The sequence below is a fragment of the Monoraphidium neglectum genome (genome assembly GCF_000611645.1).
Source record: "Monoraphidium neglectum strain SAG 48.87 unplaced genomic scaffold scaffold01277, whole genome shotgun sequence".
Taxonomy (NCBI): Eukaryota; Viridiplantae; Chlorophyta; class Chlorophyceae; order Sphaeropleales; family Selenastraceae; genus Monoraphidium; species Monoraphidium neglectum.
Window position 1 is genome coordinate 1 of NW_014012351.1, and position 15,347 is coordinate 15,347.

General features: G+C 63.3%; 3 protein-coding genes across 3 annotated transcripts; 1 reads left to right on the top strand and 2 right to left on the bottom strand.

Annotated features, from left to right (window-relative positions):
* Window positions 1-666: 666 nt before the first annotated feature.
* Window positions 667-3,481, bottom strand: MNEG_7294 (putative 6-phosphofructo-2-kinase PB17E12.14c; the record flags this gene model as incomplete). The annotated part of the gene is made up of 7 exons (XM_014044231.1): window positions 667-732; window positions 1,100-1,161; window positions 1,336-1,405; window positions 1,750-1,891; window positions 2,161-2,275; window positions 2,509-2,656; window positions 3,383-3,481. Coding segments are annotated over 7 exons (702 nt in total), but the record flags the coding sequence as incomplete, so codon positions are not given.
* A 633-nt stretch (window positions 3,482-4,114) lies between these two features.
* MNEG_7295 (hypothetical protein) lies at window positions 4,115-6,046 on the bottom strand (the record flags this gene model as incomplete). The annotated part of the gene is made up of 3 exons (XM_014044232.1): window positions 4,115-4,960; window positions 5,181-5,219; window positions 5,390-6,046. The coding sequence occupies 3 exons, from the start codon at window positions 6,044-6,046 to the stop codon at window positions 4,115-4,117; spliced, it is 1,542 nt and encodes a 513-aa protein (XP_013899686.1).
* Window positions 6,047-8,663: 2,617 nt separating this feature from the next.
* On the top strand, window positions 8,664-15,222 carry MNEG_7296 (cullin 3; the record flags this gene model as incomplete). Its single annotated transcript, XM_014044233.1, has 19 exons — window positions 8,664-8,682; window positions 8,820-8,904; window positions 9,050-9,161; window positions 9,332-9,412; window positions 9,741-9,845; window positions 10,172-10,258; window positions 10,568-10,702; window positions 10,992-11,099; window positions 11,424-11,552; window positions 11,795-11,868; window positions 12,164-12,260; window positions 12,673-12,815; window positions 13,185-13,307; window positions 13,534-13,593; window positions 13,768-13,840; window positions 14,290-14,330; window positions 14,611-14,689; window positions 14,992-15,068; window positions 15,201-15,222. The coding sequence occupies 19 exons, from the start codon at window positions 8,664-8,666 to the stop codon at window positions 15,220-15,222; spliced, it is 1,650 nt and encodes a 549-aa protein (XP_013899687.1).
* Between the last annotated feature and the right edge of the window lie 125 nt (window positions 15,223-15,347).

Genomic DNA, 15,347 nt, shown 5'->3' on the forward strand with positions numbered 1-15,347 from the left:
CCCCCCACATGTCTGTGAGCTTGATGTAGTGGGTAGCCCTGTCTGTGATGGGCTCGTACACCTCCTCGTAGCGGTGGATGCGCTCCATGAAGTCATTGACGGCCTTTTTTGGATGGTGGGGTGTGACCATGGGTTGGAGAATTAGTGAAGGGGGGGGGGGTATGCATACATGCCAGAAGGGGGGCCGCGGATGCATGCTGGTTGGGAAGTGCGTGGCAATAAACCACATTGACATGTACCCACATGCACACACACACACACACACACACAAACACGCACGCACACACGCACGGAAACACACACAGCACACACACGCACAAACACACACTCTCTCTCTCGCTCACACACACAATATCTCCGACTCATCAAAAGCCATGCACCTCCGGAGTCCCCTCCCCCCACCTGTGTCATATCCACTCCCTGGTAGTCTGGCGAGTACAGCATCTTGTTCAGGTAGTTCTGCTGCAGCACCTGGCGATTTGGGATCAAAGTCAAGGGAAGTTGCCGGGCAGCAAAAAAGGATCAAACGATCGCTGACATAAAGAGGGCAGCGGTCGTGCCGTGCCGACAGCGGCGACGCCGCGGCGCGGGGCGCGTCGCCAGTGGCGGCAATGACGCCGCACGTCGCGCGGGCGCGGCGCGCGACGGCGGCCGCGCGCGTCGCACCTGCGGCTCGTTGCAGATGGACTCGATGAACAGGAATCGCAGCCCCGCTGCCTTGAGCTCACTCGCCTGGGGGTGGCGCGGGGTGGCCCAGGTTGGGTGCGCGTGTGACTTGACGGAGCGTGCGGAGCAGGCGCAGCATGCATGGCAGTGTGAGTTTGTGTGTGTGTGTGAGTGTGAGTGTGAGTGAGAATGTGTGTGTGAGTGAGAATGTGTGTGTGTGTGTGTGTTTGTGTGTGTGTGTGTGCATGCACAAATAGCCAGCCAGGCCTTGTGTTTGTGGTTGTGGATGTGTGCGCATATGGAAGGGGGATCAATTGTGGGGAACGTGGAGAAGGGGAGAAGGAGGGGTGCAGCATGTGGAGGGGCTCGGCACCGCCCTGTCATGGCGGCTGCAGGCGGCTCAAGTCGAGAAGCCAAAGGCGGCCGAGCTCACCAGCACGGCCCGGCGCTCGCAAGTGCTGTTGGTGGCGTCATAGATTGCCACCTGGCAGCGGTCTTTGTACATGTGGACAAGTGTGGGCGCGCGTTCAGGGAGGCGCACGACGACAACCACCGAGCTTGTCACTCGCCATGGCCCAAGCTGCACTCCCCCTGCCTCTGTCACCCCTTCCAGTGTCCAATCACACACCCCCTCCCGCATGAACAATAAATCTTCGCAGGGGGCCTCACCCTGCACCAGGCACGAGATCATGTCCTGCAGCGCAGCCCTGAACGCCAGCTCGCGCGCCGCACGGCCCGCCTGCGAGTTGCACGGCGTGGGGTGGCTTGTGTGTATCAACGTTGGCACCCCTGGGGGTGGGTGGGTGGGTCAAAACAAGAGCCCCCATTTCTGAAAGCGGGCGCAACTCCTTCACCAATCCCCTCCAAGGTGTCCATGCAGGACGCCGCCAATGTTGAAACGCCAAGCGTCCAAACTGCTGACAAGCCCATGACTGCATCGCCCTCTCCTCCAAAGCGACCGGGGTCCCTCGAGCCCGCCTCAGCCTCGCCCCCTACCCACTGCCAGCCGCAACCACACCCCCTTGCATGCCCTCCCCCCCTCAACACATCCCCAGCCCGCGTGACCCCATGCGAGCCGCGCACCTGCCCTACGTCACCCCCGCGCCACCCCCCGCACCCCCTCACCGCGTTGTTGTGGTCGAAGAAGGACGCATCCTGCCGCTCGTCCCCGCGCTGCCTCCGGCGGTAGTTGCCCACGTTGAAGTGCGACGTGGGGTGGCCCAGCCTGAGGGAGGGGACGAGGGCGCGGGTCCATCGCGGGCCGTTCAAACGGCCGACACAGGGATTGCACCAGGGCCGGCTGCGTATAAGAGCCGCCGCACTGGACACACACCCGCCCCTCCCCGCCACCCCCGACGCCCCAGAGCCCGGCAATCCGCGCTGCTCGCGCATGTGCGGTCAAGGCCTCGCCCTGCACGTGTTTAAGGCTGGTCAAGACTACACAGCCCTGGTGGCAGCGGCCCTGACACCAACCACCGCAGCTGAGGCCCCCACCAATTGAGGTACGCCAGCAGCTTATTGCACAGGAACGTCTTGCCGCGCGCGGGCAGCCCCACCATCACCACCGCCAGCCGGCCATTGTCCACTGTCACGCCCGACGGGATGTGTGCTGCGCGTGGGCGGGACGCGCCGAGCGCAGGGGTTTGGCAACAGCAGGCAAGGGGTTGTTGCACAAGGCGCGTGGCAGCACGGGCTTGGGCCGCCCGCTTGCTCGAAATGGCAATCACGCGATTCCTCTGACCCAGGCATCAAGATTGCCTTGCACCAAGAGGTACAGTCGCCACCCTCTACGCAGCCTCATTTGGCACGGCCGACCCGGCGCTGCCGCACGGCCACGCCCACCGTCGATGTTGCTGCTGCTGGAGGGGCCATTGGACGAGGGGTTGGAGCGCCGCCGCTCGGCCCAGAGGTCAGCCTCCGTGTAGTCCTCGCAGCCGTCGGTGCTGACGAGGCGCAGATCTTTGAAGGAGATCACCTTGCGCACGAGCTCCTGTGAACGGGGGGGTGTGAGCGTGCACATACAGAAGTGTGTATGTGTGTGTGTGTGTTCATGCGTGCATATGTAACTGTGTGCGTGTGTGCATGCATGCATGCTCTGTGTGTATGTGTGTGTGAGAGAGAGTGTGTGTGTATGTGTTAATGCTGTTGGTGAGGCATGAGATGTGCTATGAGTCGATAGAGTCATGGTGGCAAGAGTGCAGCAGCGCAGAATGAGGGTTGGGTTGACAATGGCCAGCCCAGGTGCGGCTGTGTTCCGTGAGGAGCATGCTGCCAGCGCAGGCGTGCAGCTGTCGCTCCGGCGTGAGTTTCAGTCGCTGCTGTTTTTAGCTTGTCACTGGCGTTGCTTTCATTTCCAGGGCAGGGTGCCCCTGCATAAAATCCCCTGTTGGCTGTGCAGTGGCGACCTCAGCAAGATGCTGCTGCTTGGACCTGCCTTAGCCGACCTGCCGAGCGACACTAAGCCAAGAGTGACAGGAAAACTGCTGCCCAACAATAGACAGTGGTGCGCTTGCAATAGAGAGCGCATCCAGCGGAGGCGGCGCCCGCGCAGCATTGCGCCAGGCCCAGGGCGCGCGATAGTCCCATCAGCTTTCCTTGGGCATGTAATGTACCCTGACCGTCAGCATGGCATACGCAGCCCCAAGAAACCTTCATGATGGGGAGCACTTCGGCAACACGCAAGGCAATCTGCGTCGTGCCCGGACTAGCAACCCACCTTCAGCTCTTTAATACTGCTTGCTGGACGAAGAAAGCCGTCCGGCGCGCTATTAGGAGCCCCACGAAACGCGAAGCCTCCACTGCTGCTCTCGTCCATTGTTGAGATATAGGTGCTTAGTGTTATCAAAATTACATGCCGATCACATATGACTGTCAGCGTACGGTAGGCCTGGCTTGAGGGCAGCCTCCGCTGACCGCAAAGTGAGCAGTGCACACACCCGACCCGGAAACGCGGTCGCGTCAGCGCACGAGAAAGGCGTCCAAGGCCTCCTAATAGCTGGAGTCCTTGACATGAACATATGGCTCCTAAGTAGGACCATGCTAAAGCGTGGGCATGTGCGCCACTTGAACGCATCCACCATGTTTGACCATCACAGCCCCTGTGAGTCAACGCCCGCCCTTGGATGCTTGCATTATTCCTCACCGTCGCCCCGTAGGAGCAGGACACCAGGCGCAATTCAGACATGCATAACACGGCTTCCATTCGGGCACAAGAAGTTCAGGAAGACACACGCACATGCTTCCATTTGAACACACATTAAAGTGCGGAAGGTGCTTGTGATGTTATGAAAGCCACAAGCGTTGGAAATGTGCAGCAAGGGGATGCATTCAATATTCATGCTTGCTGAAGCTATTCGTGGGTTCCGTGGATAGCAATTGTGTCAAAACAGCTCTGTGTACAACGGACAGTGTCTCAGTTTCAAACAGGGCCAGGATTAAGGGACCCAGCTCACAGGTGCACTCCGCCTGCAGCCTCCAGGCACACAAACGCGGCCGACGCACGCAGCGCATGCAGGGCGCCCTCGTCTGTTCCAAACAGGTCCAGATTTTGCAGCCGCTTCAGCCACGCCGCGCCCGTCAGCACCTCCCCAACACCCGCGCCCACGCCGCTGCATCCCGCAACGCTGAGCCGCCGCAGAGCGCCCGCGAGCGGCGCCGCCGCGAGCGCCGCCCATGGACCCAGGTCGCGGCCCAGGCCTTCGTTCCTCGAGAGGTCCAGCTCAGCAAGCTGCGGCGCCCACGCCGCGCCTGCCACCGCGGCGACCGCCGCATCCGTCAGCGCGCTGCCGCCGCCGCCGCCGGGGGCGCCCCGCTGGCGCGCGAGGCCGAGGCGGCGCAGCGCATGCAGCGGCGCGCGCGCCAGCGCTGCCACGCCTGCGTCGGTCAGCTTGTTGCTCCCCAGCTCGAGCTCTTCCAAACGCTCCAAGCACCCGCACGACGACAGCACCGCGGGAACGCCGCGGTCCGTCAGGCGGTTTCCCCTCAGATCGAGCGACCGCAGTGCAGGCATGCGGCCCGCCAGCAGCTCCCCCACCGCGTAATCCCCAAGCCCGGCGCCGCCCAGCGACAGCTCCTCCAGCTCGGGGAGGTCCAGGCCAGCCGCCCCAGTGAGCATCATGCCGCCCAGGCGGCAATTGAAAAGCGCAACCCCCCGAAGCCGGCGCGCCCAGGGCGCGGACAGCAGGATTAGCAGGCCGCAAGTGTCGTTGGCGGTGGGGTCGCGCCTGCGGAGGCCCTCGCTGCTGGCGTTCAGACGCAGGCGCTGCACGTGTGGCGTCAGGTGGCGCGACAGCACCTGCGCACCCGGGTGGTCGCACATGGCGCAACGCGTGGGAGGTCAGGCGGGGTTTGGCTGAAGATGCCACGTCACGCGGCCGCCGCACCACACTCTTGGCTTCATCACGGCGGATATGGCATGGGCCATCCCAGTCGTTCACAAATCGCACTTGGAACGCAACTCAATCGCTGCACTGCACGATGTGACGGGCACGCTGGCCACAGACTGCCAGACCAACCTTGATTTCGTGCAGGGAAAGTGCTGTCAGCTCCAGGGTCTGCAATGTGCGTGTGCGCATGTTGTGGCATCAGGGGCCACCTGAACTCGTGGCCGCGACAGCTGAGGGAGCAGGTAATGTGGCATTTAGGGGCTGGAATGAGGTGGGCCTGACAGGGAGCCGCCGTACCAGCTGGCACGGGTTTGCCCCAGCCGGGCCCTGACACGCACCTTCAGCTGCAACCACGGCCGATTAGCCCGCCGCAACACAGTGTCGGTGGCAAAGATATCGCCGCCCGTGTCAGAGCTCGCAAGCACCTCGAGCGCTGGCAGCTGCGCGGCGGCTGCCAGAAAGGCGCAGTCCTCGCTGTCCCTGACCACCACCAGCCGGCGAAGCCCCTGCAGCTGCGCCAGCGCCGTCGTGGCTGGATGCAGGCTGGGGTTGCCCTCCGGCAGCAGCAACTGCAGGTGCGTCAGCGACGTTAGGCACTGCAGCGCATCACCAAGTGCCGCCACCTCCTCGATCGATGCAGCGAGATGCTCCGCGCCGTCCGGGACATCGTAGCAGTCGCTGTAGACCCGCGTTGCAAACGTGAGCTCCCGCAAAGCCGGCAGGCGGCCGTGTGCGGCGGCGGAGTTGAGCGCGCGCAGCTGGCGAGCGCCGGCGACCTGCAGAGCCTCGACGTGCGTGTCGACGAATGCCCTAGCAGCGCGGTCCACGACACGTATTTGACGCAAATCATGGGGGTCGAGCAGCTCGCGTAGCAGACGCAGGGCGAATGCCTGGGCCAGCAGGGGCGGCAGGGCGCAGGTGTCGTCAGCACCCCTACTACTGCCGGGCGCTGCTGCTGCCCTGCAGAAGGGCCACACAGGTGAGTGTGACGTCATTATTGTGGGTGTCCGCCAAGCAAGACAAGGTTGCTTCTACAAAGTCGGAGCTTCATCGTCCACAAATTCAAATTTACTGCACAGATCACACCAGATCACTGGAAACCGGGTTCATGTGTGCGCTGAAGCACGATGTAATTACAAAATGTAGTAGTTCGCTGAGGAGCACTGACAATAAGCTGCGAGCAGCTCAAATGATACGGTACTGGTACCGTAAACCGAGCCGGAGCGGTGCAGGCAACAGCACCGCAGCGCGGCGGCAAAGAGCGGGCAGAGCTTCATGACGGACGGAGGCAGGGCTACAGCAGTCACAGACACCACCCGATCATCCGGACGCATGATAGCAGCAGCCGCAGCAGAACTGCCGCAGCACCAGCTGCCAAACCTGCGCATTGATCGTTGAGCAGCAGTCGTACAAGCAAAACCCGCTGGATGCGTACCCTTGTTGCTGCGTGGACGCTGATGTTGTGCGTGCATTGATGGTGGTGTCTGGGGTTTGCTTCCGCACATGAGCAGCAGCCAGGGGGCCGTGCACCCCGCAAGCCAGTTGTGAAGGCGGGCTGTGCCCCGCCGATGGCAGACGCACGCATGCCTATGCGAGCTAGGACAGCAGCAGCAGCAGAAGCAGCAGCAGAAGCAGCAGCAGCAGCAGCACCCGCAGCAGCAGCAGCAGCAGCAGCAGCAGCAGCAGCAGCAGCAGCAGCAGCAGCAGCAGGGGTTGAGCCGTTTGCTTGAGTATTCACGCGTTTTCTAGATGCTTCAAAAGTCGCAGCTGGCCGCCGTCTTATCTCCCAAGCTGCGTCCGCGGGTCAACGCAAGTGGCATGCACTTGACGGACATTTGCTACGAACGCAGCTGCCAGGCACTCACCTTGACACATACTGTAATGAGGATCCTTTTTTCAACACCCAGTGGACGGCGCCACAAAGTGTGGGCATGAATGGTACACACCCGCATCCAGCGCGCTGATCGATCTTGCACACTGCAAGCCGTTTCCATGCTCACAATAGCGGCTGCGTGCGATGCTTCCGCGCCACTGTGTGAGGCGGCACGCCCGACCAGGGATGAGTCCAGCCGCACTGACAGTGCCAAAGGCATTCCCCTTGGATGACGAGTCGCAACAGGCTCTCAGTCGTGCATCCCTGCAGCACACGCATGTGACTGGGGTGGCTAGCTAACCAATGAGGGGCAGCTTTTCCCAAGGGCGTTGAATTACCTCACTCGACTACGAGTAGTTTCACATTAACTCAAAACAGGCTTTCTGTGCACATTGAATGGCACATGCAGCCAGCCACAACACGAAACGCTTCCTTACCAGCCTCATGCGCAAAGGTGTCCCCCTCCTGCGCCAAGCCCAGCCGTGCCATGAAGCGTGGGTGGGTGCCAGCGGCGCAGCTGACACCTACCCACTGTCGACGTGTCGAGGGACACCCCTAGGCCTATGCAGGTGTCCGTCAACAGAAACAGGGCCAGTCTGCCAAGTGCAGCGCGGCTCACACTCACATGCACAACGCTGCCCAGCGGAGCATGCCTGAACACCCCGTTCATCTTCACCCCAAATACCAGCTGCATTCAGAGTGGTAGAAGGAACCAGCCAGTGCTGCACTCAAACAACTGCAGCCAGCACTAGGCAGTTGTCCAGCCGTCCTCGGCACACCGCGGCAAGTGCAGTTTATAAAAACAAGATGGCACGCTGCAAGCCGCAAAGCGCAAGCAATCCCTGCAAGGAATTGTGAGGCAGGGCAGGAGGGACTGACACTGGAGATGAATTGCGGGGTTTGCGTCATGGATTTGTCCTCGGAGGCAAGGTCCTCGAGTCCTGAGGACAAAATCAGGAAATCTGGGTGAGGGGATGCGTTCCATTGTTTAGATTCAGGCCTTTGAAAACCACACATTTGCGTGCTATAGGGGAGGACAAGCGCGCAGCCTACTTGCACATGCGGTTGGGTGGAGCTCAAGTCAATGGTCGTGGCGCTGACCATGCGCCTCGGCGGACTGTCGCTACTGTTGGATCCATCCCTTTCTAGCGTACTGTGCTGGCCACCTCTTCCAGCATGTATGATGCCTGACATTTGCCACGTTGGAGCCAAACCGCACCATGCAAGCATGACTGATGACCGCAGCGGGTGCCGCTCGAGCACTGGATTACCTTATTGCAATGCAGGCCGCAGCAACGGTTCTACACGCTTCATCGGATCTTTCGCTTCTACTCCAGCCTTGTCCGGGCTTTGCTGTGCTGATAGCCCGCACAGCTCGCGTGTGTTGGATTCAAGTGATCTGGAGGAGGACACTTTTGCCTGGGTGCATGTAGAAGAGGCTAAGTGGCGCTGCCTCTAGAGCCACTGCTTTCCAGGATGGCGGGCAGGGGCCTGGGCCGAGGCCTGGTGAGCGGTCGAGCCTTTTGTGCACCTGGTGCCCTCCCAATTTGCAGCAGGACAGGGACTAGCAGCTTCCGCGCTATTGGATCAGGCCTGGCCTGGCAGCTGTAGGCGGTGCGGCGCCATGCACGCCGCGCGGCGCGACGACTCCGCGCTTTGCATGGACCCGCTGCACCGTGCTCCCCCTTGTCTGCCCCCCGCAGGGCCTGAAAATAGAACCTTTCAAGCACCCGATCACAATGGATCCAAATTACGCAGGTCTGCAGCGACAATACAGCGCTGGACGCCCCGCAATGCCTTGCGCACCCCTGCCTGCAGCAGCGGCCCCCGACGGACAGGACCCATGCCTGCAATCCGGCTCAATGGTCCGCTGTGCCCGTCTGCCTGCATCGCAGACAAGACGTGGAAAGTCTTGGAGGACGCCATTCGCGAGATCCACAACCAGAACGCCAGTGGGCTCAGCTTTGAGGAGCTGTACAGGTGCGTGTGAACAGCGGCGGGCAGGCGGCCCTGTACCCCAGGCAGAGGCGGCTGCGCGGCGAGCCTGGCGTGGCACGGGCAGCGAATCGTCACGACTGCGCGCGCGCTCCCATCCTTGTCCATCGGGCTTCCCTGGTGCCCTCAGGAATGCGTACAACATGGTACTGCACAAGTACGGGGACCGGCTGTACAACGGCGTCGCACAGGCGCTCACGCGGCAGCTGCAGACCATAGCCGGCCGCGTCGAGGCTGCGCAGGTGCGCAGGCGCTGAAGGCGCGCCCGTGGCGGCTGTTGTTTAAGCGGGGGACAGCGCGTGGGGACACACGAGGGTCGTCAAGCAGTGAACTCCCGGCGGTGCGGCTGTGTGGCGGCGGCCCCACCATGCCCGGCGTTGCCAGAAACCCCTCCCACTCCCTGGCCCAACAGGGTGAGTCGTTCCTCAAGGAGCTCAAGGCGCGGTGGGACGACCACATCAAGAGCACGCAGATGATCCGCGACATCCTCATGGTGTGTGTGTGTGTGTGTGTGTGTGTGTGTGTGATTGGGGACGGGGTTGAGGGGCAGCTGAGCGCGGGGTTGAGGGCGCGAAGGGGCAGCGGGCGGGAGGAGTGGCGCGTTGGAAGATGTTTATACGTGCCGTTCTCGCAGCCTGCGTAGCCCCTGGCCCCACAACACCCTGAGCGGCCCTGGGCTGCCAACGCGCCCACAACCCTGCACCCAGCGGCACGCCCCTCCTCGCCCATGCCGTGCTTTTGCCCGCCCTGTGTATTACCCATTCTCACTCATACTTACATTCCACACACACACCCCTCCATATGCACTGCCTCCCCACCAGTACATGGACCGCACCTACGTGACCCAGCAGCACAAGACCCCGGTGTTCCAGCTGGGGCTGGACCTGTGGCGCGATCACGTGGTGCACAACGCCACGATACAGCAGGTGAGGGGCGGCAGGCTGGCGGCAGGACGCGGCTGGGCGCCGCTGTGTGAGTGTGCGCGCGCGCGCGTGTGTGTGTGTGTTTGTGAATGCGCACGCGTGTGCGCGCGCGCGTGCATGCGTACATGCAAGTGCACGCTGCCATGGCTCATTGATGCAAGGCGCGCGGCTGCCGGGGCACGGGGCCTTCGCGGCTTGCATCTGATCGTCATCCCTGCGGCCCTGGCGTCCCTTGTGGCTGCCGTCCGTCGGCTGGCCCTCATCCCTACCTATTTACACCTGAGACGCGCTCGTACACCGGCTCCCCTCCCCCAAAACCTCCCCCGCAGCGCATGCTGGCAACTTTGAACGACCTGATCAGCCGGGAGCGCGCCGGGGAGGTCATCGAGCGCAGCCTGCTGCGCGCCACAACGCAGGTGCGGCGAGCCAAGGGTTCCTGGGGTTGCGCCGACCGCTCACGCCGCCAACCCTCAGCTTTTCATCGGAGGCACCGGGCCTTGCAGCGCGCCCGCAGCGCCAGACGTACGCGACGCCACACCAGGCCCCGCGGCGACTTCAAGAGCATAACCCACCCGAGTCCAGGCCGCATGTCGTTCGCAACCAGGCTGACGAGCAGCACCGCTCAACCCGACTCCATCCGCAAGAACCCAAAGCGCAGCATCCAAGCATGATCCCACTGACTGTCATCACCCCCAACGCAACCTGGCCCCATGCGCCTCCCTCAGATGCTGGTGGACCTGGGGCCTGCGGTGTACGAGGCGGACTTTGAGCGGCCGTTCCTGGCCGGGGCGGCCGACTTTTATGCCAAGGAGGCACAGGCCTTTGTGGCGTCCTGCGACTGCCCGCAGTACCTCAGAAAGGTGCGCGGAGGTGGCGGTGCTGCCGGCGGTGCGAATGGTGAATTTTAGTCTGCGGGCGTGGCTGCATATGTCCGCGCGCACACAGTTGTGTGGGAGCGTGTGCTTTTGGGTGTGATCTCACATGTATTCATGGCTCAAGTATGTGTGTGCGGGAGGCGAGTGCGCTTTGAGGGGTGGCTTGCTGTTTGCGCCGCGGCCTCCAAAGCACGTTGGCAGGCGCACGATGGGTAGCCTGGCCCCTCACCGTACGCCGTGTGCGCCCTGCGCCGCGTCATCTTGCTGGCGCCAGGCGGAGCGCCGGCTGGGGGAGGAGGTTGACCGCGTGAAGCACTACCTGGACGCGTCGACAGAGGCCAAGATCACGCGGGTCGTGGAGAACGAGCTCATCCGCGAGCAGGTGGGTGCGATCTGAGCTTGGCTGCTGCGGTCTGGATAGCCTCAAGGTGCCCCTTTTGCAGCCAGGCGTTGAGCCAATCTCTTGGCTTTCAACCACACACACTTACCCCTCATTGACACAAGCGCGCCCTGGTGCCTGTGTGCACGCGCGCACGCACACTCACGCACGAGAGCTCTCGCGCGCGCGCGCACACACACACACAACACACACACACACACACACACACACACACACACACACACACACACACACACACGCGCGCGCGCGCGCGCGCGCGCGCACACACGCATACACACAAAAAAAATCATTACGGCGTCCCACCAGATGCGCGCCCTGGTGGACATGGAGGGCAGCGGGCTGGTGGCGATGCTGGAGGGCGACAAGTACGAGGACCTGGGGCGCATGTACGGCCTGCTCAAGAGGGTGGAGGGGGGGCCGGGACTGATGCGGCAGGTGAGGGGGCGGGCTGCGTCTCCCGTGGTGTTGCAGTGAGGGAGTGGGTGTGCACGCGTGCAATGCGATTTTTATGTCGTGCGTGCGTGTGTGTCGAGTGCGGGGCTGAGAAAGTGATGTGAAGGTGACCTTTTGCTGAATGCAGCGGCGGGCTGTGGCGGCTGGAATTCCATCAAGATTCAGCCCGCTCCTCTCGACCTTGTCCCCCCCTGCCCCCCCCTCCGCCCTTTACGTGGCCCCAGGTGATGTGTGACCACGTGAAGGAGTCGGGGCGGCAGCTGGTGATGGACCCGGAGCGGCAGAAGGACCCCATAGGGTGAGGCGGGGCGGCCTGGGGATCGCGGGGCAAAGGGTACGGGGCTGAGATGGCGAGAAGGGGGGCTTCTGGTGAACGGGGTCTTTCAAAGTGCCCTGTTGCAACACCACAGAGGAACGCCACGCCGTCGCTCTGCTGACTACTCATCGTTCCCCTCCTCTCCATTGATCAGCATGTGTTTGTGTCAACATTCTGGCTTTCCTATGCGCACAGCAAAGCAGACCGTCTGCGCCATCGACCGACGCCCTCTGCTCCTCACATGAACAAACCACCGCTCGCCCCCCCCCCCACACAGCTGGGTGTCGCGGCTGCTGGAGGAGCGGGACAAGTTTGAGGCCCTGGTGGCGCGCGGCCTGGCGGACGACAAGACCTTCAGGAACGCACTCAACCAGGTGGGGCTGGGGGTGCAACGATTGGGTTGGGGTTGTGTGTGTGTGTGTGTGTGTACGTGTGTGTATATGTGTGTATGTGTGTGTGTGTGTGGGTGGGGGCGACCGGAGGGGATGTGAGGAGGGGGGTCAAGGGGCCTTGAAGCGGTCAGGGCAGGTGCGATGGAGGGGCGATCGGAGCATTGATGAGGCACGGCAGGAGCGGGTTGATGGGGTGGGGTGGGGGGGGGCGTGCCTTCTGCCACTGGCACAGGCAGAGGGTCCGCCGTTCTGCCAGCCGCCCGAGAGGGGCCGGGCGTGGCCTGGGCCTCGGCACCCCTCGTTCCTTCACCTGTGGTTTCTGTTCCCAGACAACGCTGTATGCGGCCCAACCCGTGGCCCCCTTCACGAACCCACGCCGCCCCCCCCTGACCAGGCTTTTGAGCACTTCATCAACCTGAACCCGCGCTCCCCCGAGTACATCAGCCTTTTCATCGACGACAGGCTGCGCAAGGGGCTCAAGGGCGCGAGCGACGCTGACGTGGAGGCCGTGCTGGACAAGACCATGGCGCTGTTCAGGTGGGCAGGGGCTCGATTTGTAAGTCGTATGTCATACCTTGATTGTGTTGCCAAGAGAGAGAGAGAGAGAGAGAGAGAGAGAGAGAGTGTGTGTGTGTGTGCGCCCCCTGCGCGTCTGGGAGTGCATGCTGCATCCAGCATTCGTGTGTGACGACCCGTTTCCCTCATGCACGTCAAAGTCGCCACTAGCGCGGACTCCCACACCGCCACTTTTGACCGCCCTTCAAACGCCCCCAGCTCCCGCGCCGCAGCGCAGGCCAACCCCCACCCCCAACGTCCATAGTGCCCGACCACCGCCCAACCCCTGTCTCTCCAATATCTGCTCAACCACCACGCAACCGCCCCCCAACCGCCCGCAACCGCCCCCAGGTATCTGCAGGAGAAGGACGTGTTCGAGAAGTACTACAAGCAGCACCTGGCCAAGCGGCTGCTGGGCGGCAGGACCGTCAGCGACGACGCGGAGCGGGGGATGCTGGTCAAGCTCAAGACAGAGTAAGCTGGGGGCGCGGCTCAACGCTGATGACGTCAGCGTGACGTCGCATGCCGCGGTGGCACCCTAGCGGAGGAGGGGGTACATGGAGGCACGCCAGGGTTGGCAGTCTTAAGCGGGGGCAATCAGTCGACGCCGGCTGGCTGCCCCCGTGCCGCACAAGACACACCTGTCGAGGCCCCCTCCTCAGACCCACCCCTCCTACCGCACCCATTCCCTGCTGCCCAGGTGTGGCTACCAGTTCACGTCCAAGCTGGAGTCGATGTTCACAGACATCAAGACCAGCAGGTGGGCCCTCAGGGGCGGGGCCACTGTCAGAGGGGGACGGGCCTAAGCCGCCAAGCGCCGGCAGCCTGCCCTACAGCGCCTAGAAGTCCCGCCGCGGGTCCGCTGGACACCAGGGTCGTGGCGTGCCCTTGCTGAAAGCAGCGTGCACGCCTTGTTCTCGCCCCCCCCCCCCAGGGACACCCTTGACGACTTCCGGCAGCGGCTGACTGAGAAGAGCGCGGACCTGGGGCTGGACCTCACGGTGCAGGTGTGTAACCGGGTGGCTGGGTGGGGGTGGCTGCAGTGGCTGGGTGGCCGGGTGGTTGGGATTGCGACGGCGATGTGAGGGGGGCTGGTATGGGGAGCAGAGCCACATGCCGTTTGGGCCAGTCTTTGGATGTATGTTGCGGGGAAATGAGGATGCTGAGGAGTAGAGAGCGGAGCGATGCGGGTTTGCGTGTGTGGTGGGGCGGCCCGGGAAGGTGCTGCGTGTGACTCGAGGTGGGAGGGGTGGAGGGAGGTCCAAAGTGGAGGTGGATGGAGGGGGGCTCGCCCCCCGGTTGCCGGCAGGGCCCACGTCATGTCGTCACCAGGGTAATGCGCTCGTGAGCCCGCGCCTGCCGTCGCGCCTTCCCCCCTCACTCCCCTCGATACTTCCCCTCGCTCCCTTTTGGCTGATTCCCGTCCCCCCCACCACCCGGGGCCGCCACCCCCCAGGTCCTGACCACGGGCAGCTGGCCGACGCAGTCCAACGCCAAGTGCGCGCTGCCCGCCGAGATGGAGCGCTGCTGCGAGGAGTTCAGGCGAGCGCGGCACCAGCGCACCCGCTCGCCGCCCTGCCCTTCTGCCTGCACTGCCCGGCGCCTCAGAGCCCTTTGCGAGTGTTGGCAGCACGGCGCCGCTCCCTGGCACTCCTCGGCCATCCTCCTGACGCCACCTCAATCGACCCCCCCCCAAGCCCGCGAGCATATTTACACACACTTACTACCCCCGGAAACCCACTCACGGCATTCCCCTCACTGTCCGCCCGCCTTCCAGGGAGTACTACCTGGCGGCCCACAGCGGGCGGCGCCTCACGTGGCAGCTCAACATGGGCAACGTGGACCTGCGCGCACAGGTGGGGGAGGGGGTGGGCGGGGACGGGTGGGACGAGGGGCAGTGACGTCATGGTGATGTCATTGTGAGCGGAGCGGAGGATGGTGCGGGCTCACCTGAGGCTTGAACGGCGCTGGGCAAACGCGGCCGACTGCAACGGCAGCCGTTGCCTGGTGAGATTCGCGATTTGCATCGCAGCCGCGCTTTCGCCCATCTGGCCTTGACGCCGCCGCGCCTGCACCCTCCCCCGTGCAACTCCCTGAGCCCATGCCACCCCCCGTCAGTCACACACACACACACACACACACACACACACAAACACAGTTTGGCAGCCGCAAGCATGAGCTGACGGTCAGCACGTACAACGCCGTCATCCTCCTGCTCTTCAACAGCGCCGACAGGTGGGGGCCCCACCCAGGGAGGGGCGGGGGGGCGGCTGCCCAGGAGCTGTGCCAGGGGTTTCCATGCGATCAGGCCTCCGCACCCCGCCTTCAAAAACCAACCCCAACACCCCTGCTACATATCAATCGCAGCCCGCCCACCTTCCATTCTTAAGGCAGGTGCCCTTGAGTCTGATCTGCCTACCATAGCGCTGAACCCATCCCATCATTTCCCTTCCCTTCACCCCAATCGCCACCCCACCCCAGCCCTCCAGCCCCTGCACCCCTCCCGTCACCCCC